The sequence below is a fragment of the Dendrobates tinctorius genome, unplaced genomic scaffold (genome assembly GCF_039654945.1).
Source record: "Dendrobates tinctorius isolate UK_male_01 unplaced genomic scaffold, ASM3965494v1 ptg000103l, whole genome shotgun sequence".
Taxonomy (NCBI): Eukaryota; Metazoa; Chordata; class Amphibia; order Anura; family Dendrobatidae; genus Dendrobates; species Dendrobates tinctorius.
In genome coordinates, this window is record NW_027361771.1 from 20,974,028 (window position 1) to 20,992,011 (window position 17,984).

General features: G+C 42.2%; 1 protein-coding gene across 6 annotated transcripts in view; it reads left to right on the forward strand.

Annotated features, from left to right (window-relative positions):
* The window catches only part of ASPSCR1 (ASPSCR1 tether for SLC2A4, UBX domain containing), a 162,166-nt gene that overhangs the window by 22,584 nt on the left and 121,598 nt on the right, over positions 1-17,984 (forward strand). For 3 of the 6 annotated variants that reach the window (XM_073588124.1, XM_073588119.1, XM_073588120.1), the window contains exons 2-10: positions 589-728; positions 6,127-6,182; positions 9,292-9,406; positions 10,014-10,117; positions 11,221-11,289; positions 11,943-12,003; positions 12,952-13,025; positions 13,117-13,621; positions 14,691-14,830. In XM_073588124.1, coding sequence (XP_073444225.1) covers positions 639-728; positions 6,127-6,182; positions 9,292-9,406; positions 10,014-10,117; positions 11,221-11,289; positions 11,943-12,003; positions 12,952-13,025; positions 13,117-13,621; positions 14,691-14,830 — 1,214 coding nt within the window. In that variant the 5' untranslated portion in view covers positions 589-638. Of the gene's footprint in view, positions 1-588; positions 729-1,089; positions 1,111-6,126; positions 6,183-9,291; positions 9,407-10,013; positions 10,118-11,220; positions 11,290-11,942; positions 12,004-12,951; positions 13,026-13,116; positions 13,622-14,690; positions 14,831-17,984 lie in introns of those variants that run through there. The other 3 variants (XM_073588121.1, XM_073588122.1, XM_073588123.1) reach the window with 2 other exon arrangements.

Sequence of the window (17,984 nt, forward strand, 5' to 3'; positions counted from 1 at the left end):
TGACACCCCCAATATCTCGGGAACGAAAGGAGATCTAACGTTATTTTTTGCTGATCAAACCGGATCTAACGAATATCTATCAGAATCCATCCAAAAAACGGCAAATTTCAAATTAGGGGGGGCTAACCCGTACCTAACCCCCCACCTGACACCCCCAATATCTCAGGAACGAAAGGAGATCTAACGTTAATTTTTGCTGATCAAACCGGATCTAACGAATATCTATCAGAATCCATCCAAAAAACCGCAAATTTCATAGTTGGGGGCTAGCTACGGGTTAACCCCCCCGGAAAAGATCGTAAATATCTCATTTTGTAGGGGTGATCTAACGTTAGTTTTGGTTGATCAAACCGGATCTAACAAAGATCTAACGAATGTAGTCATTTTTTACCCAAATTCTCACTAAGGGGGGGCTAACCCGGGGGTGGTATGTAACCGGTGTTTTCCACACAGGAGGTGGGAATTGTGAGAGAAGAGTCTGACGAGGGTAACACTGGGGTCAGGACACGCCACTAATTGCCTCAGTGACCGTCGCTCGCATATAATGAATGTCAGGGCAGACGCTTAATTTTTTTTTTTGTCCGGCAGAATGTGTTTCAATAAAGTTGTTTGAAAGATTTTCTCCGACGTCAGGCAAAATGGCAACCAAAGGAGCTGCGGTGTCGGTTTTGGCTCCTAACGGGCATCGGCAGACTGTAAAGGTGACAGCGGGCACCCCACTGCTTCAGGTAAACCCCTCAGCTGCACATAAACGAGCGGTCGCTACACGTGAACACCCGGTATTTCCGCCCACATCGCCTCAGGGATGCTTGTATTCACCTGTCACTTGGGGGGAGGGTCACGTGACAGGCTGCTACACGTGACTCATCAGTGTCTCCAGCATTATAGGACTACAGGTCCCAGCATGCGCTACTATGCTGCTCTCAGGGAGCGCTGGCGCTTGCAGTATCCCAGCCCTGTTGTGCCCAGTACATTGCCTTTTCAGCTGACACCCAGCTTCACATCCCAGTGGTTGTCAGAGGCCTCTCTTCTTGCCCCTCTTACGATTCATTTCCTATTACCCCTGGTCAGACGGCCCCATGATAAGTGCCAGACTGGTAACAATATGAGGTTGGAAAATCTGTGGGATGCCATGTTTGTAATAGAAGACTCAGGGCCGGCTCCAGGTCTCTGTGCACTGGGGTGACCGTCTTAGCGGACTCCATCGCTTTCGATTCGTCCACTTAGGGTCTTTTAGTTTTCCTCGCTCTTTACCACTTTCTGGTCAGACAAGGCGTTTCCGCCTCTTCCATTTTTTGTCGTGCCTCCATGCTTACCATGTGGGATACACGCTATGCTCAGGCATACATGATAATGGGGAAGTGGGTGATATGAACTTTTATACTTTAGTTTAAAATACATATATTACTTATAGGTCGGTGATCACGTCTGCAATGCTGTAGTTAAAGCTAGGTATTGTACAATCGCCGCTCTTTCCTTCGTGGTACATGACGCAGACGGGTTACAGCTTGAAATAGGTGACGGTGGCCATCTTTGTCACAATTTCAGAGAATCCCTTTAAATGTTGCCGTCACTAGCTGTATCTAACAGGTTAAACTGCACACAAAAATGCAACATCTTACAGTACCAGTAAAGTGGATGGGAGTTTTAGAAATCCCCTGGCTAGTGATGAGCACACGCTGGGATAAGGTGTTATCTGAGCATGCTCAGGTGCTTACTGAGTGTCTTCGGCACGTTCAAATAACACGTTCGACTCCCCGATGCTGAATGCTTCAGATTGCCTAACAAACCGGCAATCCTGGGATGTGTTGCAGCTGTCTTAACAGCCACGAGACATGCAGCAGAGGCAACTCGAACTTATTATTCCAGCGCGCCAAAGACACTCGGTTACCTCCCAAGCATGCTCAGATAACACCTTAGCCGAACATGTTCGCTCATCACTACTTTTTTTCAGTGTAAATTGACTTCACCTGCGGTGCGTTGTTACTATCTATAACATGTCAATTTCTCTTGTGGGAACGCAGTTTTATGTGCAGATTTTCATTATAGACTTGCATTAGGTGTGGAAAAGTTACAGGTTTTTTCGCGTTTCTGCTGCAAAAATGCCCTAAAAAGGCACTTAAGCAGCACGTGACTGTATCACTAAAGTTTTTAAAAAGCCAAATACCAGGAAGTGTAAGGAACAAATCAGCTTTATTTAAAACCTGACACCAGTAAGGGGCAAAAATCGCAGTGTCAATAAAGGAAAACATACTTAAAAAAAGCAATGAAACCCCCACAAATAGCCTAATTTACCTAAGGATATGTTCACATGTTGCTTTTGGGCAGCGGTTTTTTTCTTTACCTCGTGTATAAATACACACATTTTTGTCACATTTTGATTGGGTTAAAATCGCTGCAAAAACATAAGGAATTGACATACTGCGTCCTGGCATAAACAAGGAAGGGCTTGAAATCGTCGCAGAAAACATGAATGTGACTTGTGCGTGAGATTTCAGAAATCTTATTCATTATGAAGGTGCTGTAACATTGTGACACCGTGTGTCACATATCCTACTCACTGCAGAAATGTCGCAGATAATCTGCATCATCAAAAACTCGCCAAATACTCATCATGGGAACATAGCCTAACATATCTCCTCTGCCCCCTCCATACATGTACAGAGGGTGTCGAAAGTGTAAATCGTGCAGAGTGGGCTCCAGGACTTTCTCGGATGTGCCAGCCCTGAGAAAACTGCACGTTCAGTATGTGGTCAGCATTTTACCCCACAATTGCTGACTGCTCCACTCCTGGTTTTGGCTTAAAAATTCTGATGTAAAAAAGTCACCAAATACTGAATATGTGAACATAGCCTTATATGTCTGTGATCTTGGTCATCTCTTTATGGAGGGGACTGCTGGTTATGGTATTCTGTATGCTTGGTGCCAAGCAAAACATGGTGAAAAAAGACAGAATAAGCCTTGTACATTCTGACATCACTGACTGCTGACTGCAGAGGTCTTCCCATACATGCCTGATGTCTTTTATAGAGATCACATCGTGGGCAAGAATGATGATGTGAGCACTTATTGGAATGTATGGCAACTACAAGGCCATGTTTACACATTCAGTATTTTACCTCCGTATTTCTTAATCAAAACCAGGAGTGGAACAATCAGAGCACTTCTGGATTTATCACGCTCTTCTGGTTTTGGAGTACAGATACTGATGTAAAATACTGACCAAATACTGTACATGTGAACGTAGCCTTTGAAAAACATAGCAGCTTTCTTCCAAAACAGTTGCACACCAGACCCCAAGTGGTGTTCACAATTGCATGTCACTCTGATTACTTTCAATTCATTAGCACTGTAATACCAGACACAACCTGTGAATAGGTGTGGCACTATTTTTGGGATGTCAGCCATTGTTTTATTTAATCTTGGTCAATCCCTTTAATAATACTGCTTTTTTTTCATAATAAAAGATGTGGTTCAGATATGTTGGGAAACTGAGTGGGGGGGGTGCGGTAGAGCGACGCAAGAATTGTGATAAGAATTCTTTAGAAATCAACATATACACTACCGTTCAAAAGTTTGAGGTCACCCAGACAATTTTGTGTTTTCCATGAAAACTACTTTTATTAATCAAATGAGTTGCCAAATGAATTTAAAATCTAGTCCAGACATTGACAAGGTTCGAAAAAAAGATTTTTATTTGAAATAATAATTTTCTCCTTCAAACTTTGCTTTCGTCAAAGAATGCTCCCTTTTCAGCAATTACAGCATTGCAGACCTTTGGCATTCTAGCAGTTAATTTGCTGAGGTAATCTGGAGAAATGTCACCCCATGCTTTCCAGAAGCCCCTTCCACAAATTGGTTTGGCTTGATGGGCACTTTTTGCGTACCATAGGGTCAAGCTGCTCCCACAAGAGCTCAGTGGGGTTGAGATCTGGTGACTGCGCTGGCCACTCCATTACAGATTGAATACCAGCTGCCTGCTTCTTTTCTAAATAGTTCTTTCATAATTTGGAGGTGTGCTTTGGGTCATTGTCCTGTTGTAGGATGAAATTGGCTCCAATCAAGCGCTGTCCACAGGGTATGGCATGGCGTTGCAAAATGGAGTGATAGCCTTCCTTATTCAAAATCCCTTGTACAAATCTCCCACTTTACCAGCACCAAAGTAACCCCAGACCATCACATTACCTCCACCATGCTTGACAGATGGCGTCAGGCACTATTCCAGCATCCTTTCAGTTGCTCTGCGTCTCACAAATGTTCTTCTGTGTGATTCAAACACCTCAAACTTGGATTCATCTGTCCATAACACTTTTTTCCAATCTTCCTCTGTCCAATGTCTGTTCTTGTGCCCATATTAATCTTTTCCTTTTATTGGCCAGTCTCAGATATGGCTTTTTCTTTGCCACTCTGCCCTGAAGGCCAGAATCCTGGAGTCGCCTCTGCACTGTAGACATTGACACTGGCATTTTGCGTGTACTATTTAATGAAGCTGCCAGTTGAGGACTTTGAGGCGTCGATTTCTCAAACTACAGACTCTAATGTACTCGTCTTGTTGCTCAGTTGAGCAGTGGGGCCTCCCACTTCTCTTTCTACTCTGGTTAGAGCCTATATGTGCTCTCCTCTGAAGGGAGTAGTACACACCATTGTAGAAAATCTTCAGTTTCTTGGCAGTTTCTCGCATGGAATAGCCTTCATTTCTAATAACAAGAATAGACTGTCGAGTTTCACATGAAAGTTCTTTTTTTCTGGCCATTTTGAGAGTTTAATGGAACCAACAAATGTAATGCTCCAGATTCTCAACTAGCTCAAAGGAAGATCAGGTTTATAGCTGATAGGACATACTGATAGGGAATTTAGATTGTGAGCCCCATCAGGGACAGTGATTATAATGTATGTAAAGCGCTGTGGAATTAATGGCACTATATAAATGAGTAAAATAAATTAATAAATAGCTTCTCTAATCATCCACACTGTTTTCAGCTGTGCTAACATACCGTATTTTCCGGAATATAAGACGACCCCCCAACTTTTCCAGCTAAAATAGAAAATTTTCTTAAAAGTCGGGGGTCTTCTTATATGCCATGTGTCATCTTATATGCTGGGTGCGGGGGAGTGGTCCCGATGACAAAGGGAGGGTGTAAGTGGTGTTATAATCCCCTTTTACCTCATTGGTGGCAGCGGTGCTGTCTGCGGGTCTCTGTGCTGGGGGTCGGCAGCGGCTCCTCTTTGTCCAGCGTGGGGGCGCTGTGCTGGGGGCGGCTGCGGAGGCTCTCTGTCCAGCGTCGGGGCTCCTTCGGCATTTCCCCAATGCCCGGAGGCCAAGGCAGCTCCATTGCTGCGATGCTGTGGCCTCCCTGAAAATGGCCACCGGAGCCCATGTATGCTCAGATTCAGATCTCGTCTCCCGAGATCTCTGGGCGAGATCTGAATCTGAGCTCGCTCGGGCTCCGGCGGCTATTTTCCCGGAGGCCACCACATCGCACCAATGGGCCTCCGGGCTTTGGGGAAATGCCGGAGGAGCCCCGACGCTGGACAGAGAGCAGCGCCCTCACGCTGGACAAAGAGGAGCCAGCGCCACACTGCTGAAGGAGGATCCGCCACACCGCTGCCACCAATGAGGAAAAAGGGGGTTGATAACACCACTTACACCCTCCCTTGTTCATCGGGACCACTCCCCCCCCCCATATGCACTCGGCGTATAAGACGACCCCCGACTTTTAAGCAGATTTTCAGGGGTTAAAAAGTCGTCTTATACGCCAGAAAATATGATACGTGCACAAGGGTTTTCAAGGGTATTCTAACCATCCGTTAGCCTTCTTACACAGTTACAAAGTACCATAAGAACACTGGAGTGATGGTTGTTGGAAATGGGCCCCTATACACCTATGAAGATATTGCATTACAAACCAGACGTTAGCAGCCAGAATAGTCATTTACCACATTAACAATGTATAGAGTGTATTTCTAAATAATTTAATGTTAGCTTCATTGTAAAAAACTGTGCTTTTCTTTCAAAAATAAGGAAATTTCTAAGTGACCCTAAACTTTTGAACGGTAGTGTATTTATATAATTAAATTATTGTCATATATTGTCGATTTGCTCAGTTTTGATGAGTCTATTTCCAGGTGCTGGAAGAAGTCTGCAAGAAACAGAATTTCAATCCAAAAGAATATAACCTTAAGTGAGTGTGTAGTATTAGTTTCTGCTAATAATGGATCTACATATACTAAAGGGGTTGTCCAGACAAAGTATAATTTTACCTGTGGCTTAGTTTATAAAAATTAATAAAGCGCTATACTCACCCGCTGACACCACCATTCAGCAGAGGCTCCTCTGGGGTCTGTGTTTAAGCATTTATCATATTAGCGGTTAGTCCTCCTTGTTATGTTTTCCTTGATGGGGGATCCACGATTATTGTCATTTTGGGAGATAGACCGAATATATTATATCATACCTTACATTTGGATTTATCAGTATACATCTGTGGCCATTTTGTGTGATAAGATTATTTTACAGCATTACCATTTTGTTGGATTTATTTTGTGATTTATTTATTTTTATACTTAATAATGTATATATCTTTTATTTTTCTTTAATCCAACATATGTATGTGTGTGTGTGTGTATATATATATATATATATATATATATATATATATATATATATATACACTCACTGGCCACTTTATTAGGTACACCTGTCCAACTGTGTGTTAAGACTTAATTTCTAATCAGCCAATCACATGGCGGCAACTCAGTGCATTTAGGCATGTAGACATGGTCAAGACAATCTCCTGCAGTTCAAACCGAGCATCAGTATGGGGAAGAAAGGTGATTTGAGTGCCTTTGAACGTGGCATGATTGTTGGTGCCAGAAGGGCTGGTCTGAGTATTTCAGAAACTGCTGATCCACTGGGATTTTCACGCACAACCATCTCTAGGGTTTACAGAGAATGGTCCGAAAAAGAAAAAAAAATCCAGTGAGCGGCAGTTCTGTGGCCGGAAATGCCTTGTTGATGCCAGAGGTCAGAGGAGAATGGGCAGACTGGTTCGAGCTGATAGAAAGGCAACAGTGACTCAAATTGCCACCCGTTACAACCAAGGTAGGCAGAAGAGCATCTCTGAACGCACAGTGCGTCGAACTTTGAGGCAGATGGGCTACAGCAGCAGAAGACCACACCGGGTACCACTCCTCTCAGCTAAGAACAGGAAACTGAGGCTACAATTTGCACAAGCTCATCGAAATTGGACAGTAGAAGATTGGAAAAACGTTGCCTGGTCTGATGAGTCTCGATTTCTGCTGCGACATTCGGATGGTAGGGTCAGAATTTGGCGTAAACAACATGAAAGCATGGATCCATCCTGCCTTGTATCAACGGTTCAGGCTGGTGGTGGTGGTGTCATGGTGTGGGGAATTTTTTCTTGGCACTCTTTGGGCCCCTTGGTACCAATTGAGCATCGTTGCAACGCCACAGCCTACCTGAGTATTGTTGCTGACCATGTCCATCCCTTTATGACCACAATGTACCCAACATCTGATGGCTACTTTCAGCAGGATAATGCGCCATGTCATAAAGCTCGAATCATCTCAGATTGGTTTCTTGAACATGACAATGAGTTCACTGTACTCAAATGGCCTCCTCAGTCACCAGATCTCAATCCAATAGAGCATCTTTGGGATGTGGTGGAACGGGAGATTCGCATCAGGGATGTGCAGCCGACAAATCTGCGCCAACTGTGTGATGCTATCATGTCAATATGGTCCAAAATCTCTGAGGAATGCTTCCAGCACCTTGTTGAATCTCTGCCACGAAGAATTGAGGCAGTTCTGAAGGCAAAAGGGGGTCCAAACCGTTACTAGCATGGTGTACCTAATAAAGTGGCCAGTGAGTGTATATATACGCACATATACGTACATACACACACACACGTTGGATTAAAGAAAAATACACATACATATATATACACATACATACTTTTATGGGCGGTCCCTGACCTTTTAACTGTTTATGGTGTTATTTTTATTTGATTAGTTTTTATTTTTTCCTCAGTGCGGGCACTCTTGCACTTTGTATCAACTTGCCATTCACTTTAAAGGGAACCTATCACCATTTTTTTTGCCTACTAGGTAAAAATATAATTTGAGTGTCAGCTATACGTTCCACAACTAGTTCTGAAACCCCCTAACTCCCCATGTATCACCCATAAAAACCTTTTTTATTTGTCCCGCTCTGTATGGTAATCTGTTCGGTCCGGTCCGATGGGCATTACCTCTGTTCCGTAACTCCACCCCTCCTCGGCTTGCTGTATGCATTCTTCGCTGTGAAGATCGCAGATTGCGTACATATTTGACGCGTGCGCATTGAAATGTGACCTCACTCGTACACAGTATGTTTTGCCCAACTGAGGGCAAAGCCAAAAATCAGTAGTGCGCATGCGCCGGCATACGCAGTTATTTCTTATATCCCGGAAGTATTTCGCGGCCATGCGCACTATTGATTTTCGGCTTTGCCCTCAGTTGGGCAAAGCATACTGTGCACGCGCGAGGTCACATTTCATTGTGTACACGCAAAATATGTACGCAATCTACGATCTTCACAGCAAAGAATGCATACAGCAAGCCGAGGAGTTGTGGAGTGACGGACTGGACCGAACAGATTACCATACAGCACAGGACAAATAAAAAAGGTGTTTATGGGTATTACATGGGGAGTCAGGGGGTTTAGATCTAGCCAAAAATGTGGTGACAAGTTCCCTTTAATAAAGGCTTTTTGCAATAATCCTTTCTTTTTTGTTCCTTTTATCTTATTGTGTTTTATATGTCCTGTGTGGTTTTTTTTTCTAGTCTCAATTCCGAATGATTTGCCATTCAAATCTTTGGACGTAGACGCCTACACTATTTTTAGTATATGTTTGGATTTGAATTTCGTTTTTATAAGCTGTTACGTCTAATCTTTTTCTCATCTGACAGATTAGCTTTAGCATTGCACCTAAATTGAAACCCTACTGTTGCCCTCACCCAAAGATCAAACTGATCTGTGGTTCTCAGTAGCAGGACACCCTGTGATCACCTTATCAGCAAACACCTTTAAGACTTTTTTTTTTAGAATTGTTAGACAATAAAATAAGGTACAGGTCTTACAAGATGCACACACTATGAAAGGAATTCCTCAGATCCCATGCTCCTTGTATATGTTCATGGCGGGATATCACTGTCTGTGTTTGGATCATTTGCTCTGAGCTCCACAATATTACTGATAATAAAGTCATTAATCATTTCATTCACCTGCAGATTTCAGAGGACCGTGTTGGATCTCTCACTTCAGTGGCGATTTGCCAACCTTCCCAATAATGCCAAACTGGAGATGGTGAGCTCCGCTCAGCAGCGTTCAGGGGCAGAGAATACGGTGAGATGCCTTCTGCGTGGTTCCAAGAAGTCTGTCTTTTTCTGGTGATAAGGAATATCTGTGGTTAAAGCGCATATTGCGTTTACAAGCATTTTCCTGGTTTTACACAATGCTATGCTGTGGCAGTGCTCCCTGCAGAGAGCCTTTCCTTTATTTGCTGTCTGCATAGTATAACAGATGGATACTAAATCAGTGTGCATCTAAGTATAGCATGAAATGAACATTTTCTTCAGGTACTATGTGCACTTGGTTGCATTTCTGCTACTGGAACGACTTGGTGTCCATATTAATGACGACTATATGGTTCTATATAACTGCTACAGTATGTAATGTATATTATAGTTATTTAACATAAATTTAAAACTGAAGTTGCAGCTCCCGCTCTTGCAGAACTAGTGGATCACAAAGTTGTCCATTCATTTGAATAGTTGGCATCTTATACTACATCAGATGGATAGACACAACCTTCCCTACTGGTGTTTGCTTACAAAAAAGCCAGACTTGCAAGATGTAATTTATATAAAATTATTACAGAGTTTGTAGTCTCTTTATTTTTTCAAGAACTTAAATTAATTTCTCAATTCCATTTTGTATCATCATGTCCTAGAAAGTTCGAGTAGCATTGCAGTTGGAAGAAGGGGTAAGGTTACTGGATGAGTTCCTCTGCTGCCAAAGTCTTTGGGAAGTCCTGACTCATTTTCCACAGACTAGGTAAATGTAGAAACCATTAGTTATATATTACTACAATATTATCTATTAGAATGCATGCATATATTAAAATAGTGAAAAATTAAGATGTTGCCTTCAGCACATAACTCTTTGTTCGGGAAAGCCGACATGGTAGACTGTAGTTTGTTCAGTAATGATCATAATGTAATCTGAAAGGTGTTCCAACATGTTATTATTATTAGTATTTATTATTATAGAGCCATTCCATGGTGCTTTACTTGTGAAGGTGTATACATAACAAAAAACAAGTACAATTATCTTGAACAAAACAAGTCGCTGTCTGATACAGGTAGGACCCTAACCGAGAGGGCTCACAGTCTACAAGGGATAGGTGAGGGCAGAGCTAGTCGTGCAGCGGCATGGTGGAACAAAGGTTACTGCAGGTTGTAGGCTTGTCGGAAGAGGTAGGTTTTCAGGTTCCTTTTGAATGTCTCCAACAGTAGGCGAGAGTCTGATATGTTGTAGTAGAGCGTTCCAGAGTAGGGTGATGCATGGTAAAAAATCTTGTATGTGATTTTGGAAAGAGAAGGTAAGAGGGAAGTAGAGAAGAATATATTGTGAGGATCGGAGGTTGTGTTTAGTAAGTATCGGGAGACTAGGTCTCAGATGTATGTATGCTAAGGTTAGGGTTTTGAACTGGAGAATCTGAGTAATGGGAAGCCAGTGACGGGATTGACAGAGGGGAGAAGCCCAGGGAAAAGCAGGGGGATAGGTGGATTATTCGGGCAGCAGACTTTAGGATAGATTGGAGGGGTGCGGTGTTAGAGGGGAGGTGACAAAGCAGGAGTTGGCAGTAGTTGAGGCGCGAGATGATGAGGGCATATGCGCACTAATGTTTTTGCAGACTCTTGGTTAAGCAATGTGTGGATCCGGAAGATATTTTTGGTTTGGAGTCGGCAGGAAGTGGAAAGGACTTGGATTTATGGTTTGAAGGAGAGATGGGAGTCAAGAGTTACCCCAAGGCAGCAAGCTTACGGTACTGGGGAGAGTGGGAAGCCACTGACTGTGATGGATAGGTTTGTTGGGGGGATTGAGTGAGATGGGGGAAAGATAATGAATTCTGTTTTACCCATGTTGACTTTTAGAAATCTAGCAGAGAAGAAAGATGAAGTAGCAGCCAGACATTGTGGGTTTCTGTTCACTATTTGCGCCAAGTAAGTTTTAGCATACACTGAATTTGTCCATAGTCCCCCTTTTATTAAATTTAGGGCAAGAAAGGGTATCCTTTTATCCTCTATGGAGGTAGTATGGCCTGACATACCAATTTTTTATTGCAGCAGACTGTAATTTTCATGTACATTATACCAATGCAGTAATAAGATTCACCACCAACTACATAGTATTGGCAATTCTACACATGGAGCATACACAACAGTATAGCAGTAGGTTGCATAGATAAGCATCCAATCGGTACTGCTACTTGCAGAATATCTTTCTGTTGCATTGCCAGAATGTTTCTACCTACTTTTATATTTTTGTAGTTCAACTGGATAAAAATCAGGGTTTTAAGGAGATAGATTTTACAATTGTAAAAGTCATCATGGACCATCCTAGAAAATGGCAAGTAAAGTAAGAGGAGAAACACCTGTAAATAAGAAAGGTCTCTATAGAATTGTACACAAGTTGAGAGATGCTGGCTCCAGGACTATACTAGGCTGTTTCAATCTAAAGTGCTTGTTTATAAAATTGCGTTTTGCCAAGGGTCTGTTCTTTCTGGGAGGTTTGGGTATTCTGGCTCCCAGCTACACGGATGAACTGATTCTGTCTGCATTTTAGGTTTAGCTTTAGTGTTGTTTCTATTTTTCAGGGTGTGTTTGGAAGAGATTGCTCCTGGAAGCATTGCCGTATGCATTTATATGCGGGATGAGGTAAGGTAATGCACAAGCAGGAGAATACAGCATCAGACAGCTCGTTAATGAGTAATTCATTTATGCCTGTGTTTCCAGCTAGCACCTCTCTGTGTCCTCAAATCTCAAAAACTGATGTATGACAGTGGCCAGAGAGTCCCATCAACCGTCTTTGAAGTTCTAATAAAAGTGCATCATTAAAATGGGCTTAAAAGGAACACAGATGACTTCATTATACAGTTGGCATTGCGCTGTGTGTGCCCAACTTCTCTTAAAAGCTTGTGTTAGAGCAAATGAGAGAGACGCTTGTATCCATGGACATTCGGGTTGTTACAGAAACGTTTTCATCAGTATTTTTAATGTTCCTCCATTTACGTTCCAGTCATCAATTCCTGGAATATGTGCTGCTATGGGGCTGGCCACATTGACACTAGTTATGTATATATTTTTCATGTCAATGCATTATAGGGATTATGAGGATGCTAAAAACAACAAGCCATCAATATTTGCAGAATGGATAAATAGCATTCAATCTATCATTTTGGAAATACGCTAAAAAGGGAGCTGAAAAGTAAAGAACTCCAGAAACACGTAATTGTTTCTGTATACGTGGCTTCAGACACAGAAAAAGAAATGCTGTACAGTGAATTGGTAGAGAAATCCACGTGTGTTACATGTTGCTTGTGACACGGATTTGTGGAGGATCTCACCAATCACTGTGTAAAGGGTAAAATCTATGATGTACCAATTCATAGCATGTCTTCAAATCTGCCGCAGAAATATAATAATCAACCCACAACAAATCTAACACATCTGAACAAGGCCTTCAGAAAAGGCCTCTGGTGTCTGATGGTCCCATGGTGAAGTGAAGGATCAGGCAGGTTGGCTTCATTACACATACAGGATTTTTGCCGCTGTGGTAGATTGTACATGGCAAATATAGTCCTGATATTATATATTATCTCTCAGGTCTCAGGTGAGCAATGTTTAAAACAGACAACCCTCCAGTCTTTGGGTCTTACAAGTGGAAGTGCCATAATCAGGTGAGAATGTTTGCAGAGGCTAATCTATTCCTTACTTTAATATTAAGATTTGGCATTAACAAGATGTAATAATAACTTATATCTCTTCAAGGTTTGTAGTTCGGAAGAATATGCCTTCTGGAAACAGGCAGCCTGAGATGTTTCAAGAGGAAACAAAGAAGAACACTTATGCCCATAAGACTGTGAGAGAAAGTCCTCCAGTAACCAAGAAAGCAGCAGAGGAACTTACTGCTGCTGATCAGAAAGAGCTGCAGCCCAGCGACACTACAAACCTAGATCCCAGTGCTGTTGTTGTGGAGGCAGTAGATGCCGGGTTATCGTCAGCACAATCTATCAACCAAAGATATGTGATGGTCGGACGGCCAGATTTGGAGTGTGATGAGCCTGGGCCTTCTTCTGTAGGCTCATGTAAATCATTTGCTCACCCTCAGGTGACTTCATTTATGCCTTTTCAAGGTGGTGGCCAACGTCTAGGAGGTGCCAATGTCCCTACAGAAGCTAATATGCCCACTGCCACAACCCAAGAGCCTTTCCAAAGTCCAGGCCCTTCTAAGGCAAAGAAATACAAGACTAATGAAGAGGAAAGTGATTTGGGGGTGAGCACTGGAGAATATTGTTGGGATTTTCTAATATTACATTGGCCTGACACTTTTTACATCTAAGGGGTTTCTTCGTGACTATAACATTAATAGCCTACCCTCCTATCCGCTGGGTGGATATCTGGCACCCCTGGTGATTGAGGAGCGGCAGTGCTCGCAGAATCCTCTCCATTATTTATGTTCAATTAGCTTTTATTAATCAATTTTGAAAATACAAAAAAAGAAACATAACATACGACCAAATATATTGTGATCAAATAAGTCACGCAGGACTTTTTCATGCCGAAATATCAACAGGTTGCTCCATGTTGCAGCTGCAAAAAAGAAACTACCTAAATTTTAATACCAGCATTCCAAAAATTATTCTGAAAATTCCAACATAGAGGTTAGCTAAAGAAAGAGAAGAGAAAACAAAAATTAAATAACATTTTTTTAGGAAGAGTGGGAGGATTAGGAGGGAGACGACGGATGAAAGAAGTGGGGGGTAACAGGGAAAAGTGGTATGGAAAAAGGGAGGGAAAGATGAGGGAAATGAGGAGACAATCGTGAAATAAGCACACATCAACAACCCAGAAACACTTCACGATAGTCCGACCCATCTACTGGAATAGTTTATAAAAATCCACTGAGTCCTGAAACAGGATCCAGTCGCTCCACAATCACCACGTCCAGAGCTTTCAACTGTGAGTTCTTCCATCCTACAAATATTAACCATATCTGCAAACTATTCTGACATTAGGGAAGTATGAGTTGTTTCCAATGTCTTGGAATCACTGACCGAGCTGCAGTTAAATAAAATCGGAGACTATCGTATCTTTTTTTGAGAACCAATTGAAGAGGGAAAAATAGAAAGAAGAGCAATCTTGGGGCTGAACTCCAAATTCTCCATTATTTACCAATCATGGCGCTGTACTTTCAGTATTAGCTGGGACTGGTGTTACAGTTCTGTCCAATTATCAGATACATGCCACTGTACATGGTAAATAATGAAGAATGAATATAGTGCTCTTGGAATATCCTTCTAAGGTGTAAAATCTGAAAATGAAATTTTGTTTTATCGTTTTAGCCATTAGATAGACAGAGCCTTGTGTGCCACTTGGATTTGGGGGAAAGTATGAGTGCCAGTTATATGGAGCTCCCAGATAACTTTTTTGAAGTCACAATGGATGATGTAAGGAGAAGATTTGCTGAACTCAGAGGTGAAAGGTGAACCAGCCTGTTATTTTTTTATTTTACTTCTATGGAATCACAGTTTTCATATTTTTATAATGGACTCTAGGCTTCGTCTTGCACATTTTCTGACCCTGACACACATACAGCTCTGGCAAAAAATAAGAGACGACTGCAAAATTTTCAGTTTGTCCGATTTTTCCCTTTATAGGCATATTTTTGAGTAAAATGTAAATTGCTCTTTTATTCTATAAACTACTGACAACATGTCTTCGAATTTCCAAGCACTAAATTTTGTATTTATTTTCAGAAAATGAGAAATGTCAAAACAAAAAATGCAGTGCTTGCAGACCTCAAATGATGCTAAGAAAACAAATTCATAATCATTTAGAAACAACGATATTAATGTTTTAACTCAGGAAGAGTTCAGAAATCAATATTTTGTGGAATAACCATGATTTTTAATCACAGCTTTCATGTGTCTTGGCATTTTTTCCACCAGTCTTTCACACTGCTTTTGGGTGACCTTATGCCACTCTTGGTACAAAAATTTAAGCAGTTCCTCTTTGTTTGATGGCTTGTGACTATCCATCTTCCTCTTGATTACATTCCAGAGGTTTTCAATGGGGTTCATGTCTGGAGATTGGGCTGGCCATGACAGGGATTTCATGTGGTGACCCTTTATCCACACATTGCTTGACCTAGCAGTGTGGCATGGTGCATTGTCCTGCTGGAAAAAACAGTCCTCAGAGTGGGGAACATTGCCTGAGCAGAAGAAATCAACTGTTTTACCAGGATAACCTTGTATTGTGGCTCGATTCATACGTCCTTCGCAAAGATTAACCTGCCCAATTCCAGTCTTGCTGAAGCATCCCCAGATCATCACCGATCCTCCACCAAATTTCACAGTGGGTGCAAGACACTGTGCCTTGTACGCCTCTCCAGGTTTCCGTCTAACCATTAGACGACCAGGTGTTGGGCAAAGCTGAAAATTAGACTCATCTATGGTCCAATCCTTATGGTCTTTGGCAAAATTCAGCCTGGCTCTCCTTTGCTTCTCATTGATGAAAGGCTTTTTTCTACCTTTACATGACTTGAGCCCTGCCTCTAGGAGCCTGTTACGAACTGTTCTTGCTCTGCACTTCATCCCAGCTGCCATTTGCCTTTCCTTTTGTAAGTCACTTGATGTCATCCTGTGGTTGCTGAGTGACATTCGGATAAGATGTCACTGGAGAGTCGTTTTCGCCCTCTGCCGGTCTGTAGCTTTATTGTCCTCAATGTCTGCTGCTTGACGTTGTTGTAATGAACTGCCGTCTTAGAAATTTTAAAGATGGAGGCAACATGGCGCTCACTGCATGCCTGTGCTAGTAAAGCCAGAATTGAGCCCTTCTTTTCAACTCTTTTAGCATGGTTAAAAGTTATTTTTTCATTCCTATTACTTTTGGGATACTTTTGGGATTACTAGCACTTGTTTTGCCATCCAGCTTGTCCTATTGAAAAAGGATTGTGAACACCACAGCAGGGTTTTCTATACTTTCCTTCGTTAAATAAGATTTGGTTCAATTGATCACCTAATCAGAAGCACATTAAGTATAATGTGGTGTACTCTGGTTGGAATTCAACTGACACTGGAATGGAATGGCTGTCAGACATGTAGAGTAGCTGATTTTTATAAAACTGCCAGAGCTGTATGTGTGAATGAGATCAGCTGCAGAACTTAGTTTTAGTAAATCTATAATGGAAATGGTACAAGTTGTAAATTATATCTCAGAAATTGAAAGATATAGCAAATATTGGAAATGCTTAGAGAGGTATTCTGGTTTGCATAAATTGCTGTTTATGCAGAGGTTGGTCATAGTTATTGGATGGATATGGGTCTTTTTTCCCTTACTTCAAGGTCACATTCAGGGGACATTACATGAAGCAGTTAGTCACCCTGCTGCACCATTCTGCTGAACCCTGCCGTGCCACTCTGAGTCAGTGGAACTGAAGATAGTCAATAGTAATCTCTGCCAGTATCATAGACTGGAGTGGTGACCTACTACTCAAGTAAACTCCTTTTGGCTGCGTTGTTGCAAAACTGGGAGAAGAGGGAAAGCGTCACTCTCACTGCTCTAACTATTATGACCTATCCAGCAGATAAATGATAATTTAGGTAAACTGGAACCCCCTTTAAGGCATTTTCACTAGTCTCCATGCTTGTCAATTATTGAGACTGCATTGCTACTTTTACCATTCACATTATAAGATTGTTAAAAGTAAGATCTGCTGCTTGTAAAATGCTGTCTCCCTTGTTGGTGAATAGTGGCTCACGGCTATCTAATATTTGTCAGCTATCTAGTTTATATTTGTGTAGACAGAATTAGTCCTTTAAATAATAACCAGCTATACAACTGGCTTATTTAGATAGTAGTTCATTTATGCTGATGTTCTGTAGAAGGAAGGAAGATGGCCTGAACAATACCTTGAAAATCCACCTTAATTCTAATACATGGTCACATTTGATACACTTGCACAAATGGGGTTTCATAGGTGATTTATATCAATTGCCTCAAATACCCTATTTGTAGTCCTGAAAGTTGATTAACGTTGTCTGACCATTACTAGGCCATGCAATTACTTGCTGATTTTGATGGTCCTGCTGCAGGAATGCTCACTGATAATGAGAATGACCTCAGTGGTCTCCCAGCTCCTGTATAAGGCCCCGTTACATGGAGCAAAGTCCCAGGGATCCCACCAAAGATTCGACGTGGATGGGATCGCTGGGACATAGTTAGCTGATCGCTGGTGAGCTGTCACATAGACAGCCCCACCAGCGATCAGGACCAGCGAGCACACTGCTTTCCAATGTAAACAGCGGGTATCTAAGAGCCGCGCGGCTCCTGGATAAACGCTGTTTACATTGGAAATCAGCGTGCAGCGTCGCTGATCGTTGCTCTCCCTCTGCCACACGCAGCGATGCGCGCTGGCCAGCGGGAGACCAGCAATCAAAAAACGGCCCAGGACGATCCTGAACGATCAGCAATACCCGGCAGGGGGGCCGATCGCCGATCCATGTCACACACAGCGATGTCGCTGGCGAGATCACTGTGGCGTCACAAAATCAGTGATCTCTCTGGCGATATCGCTGTGTGTGATGGGGCCTTAAGAGTTGACACTGTGCAGAAAATTGCAACTCTTCCCTTTTCAG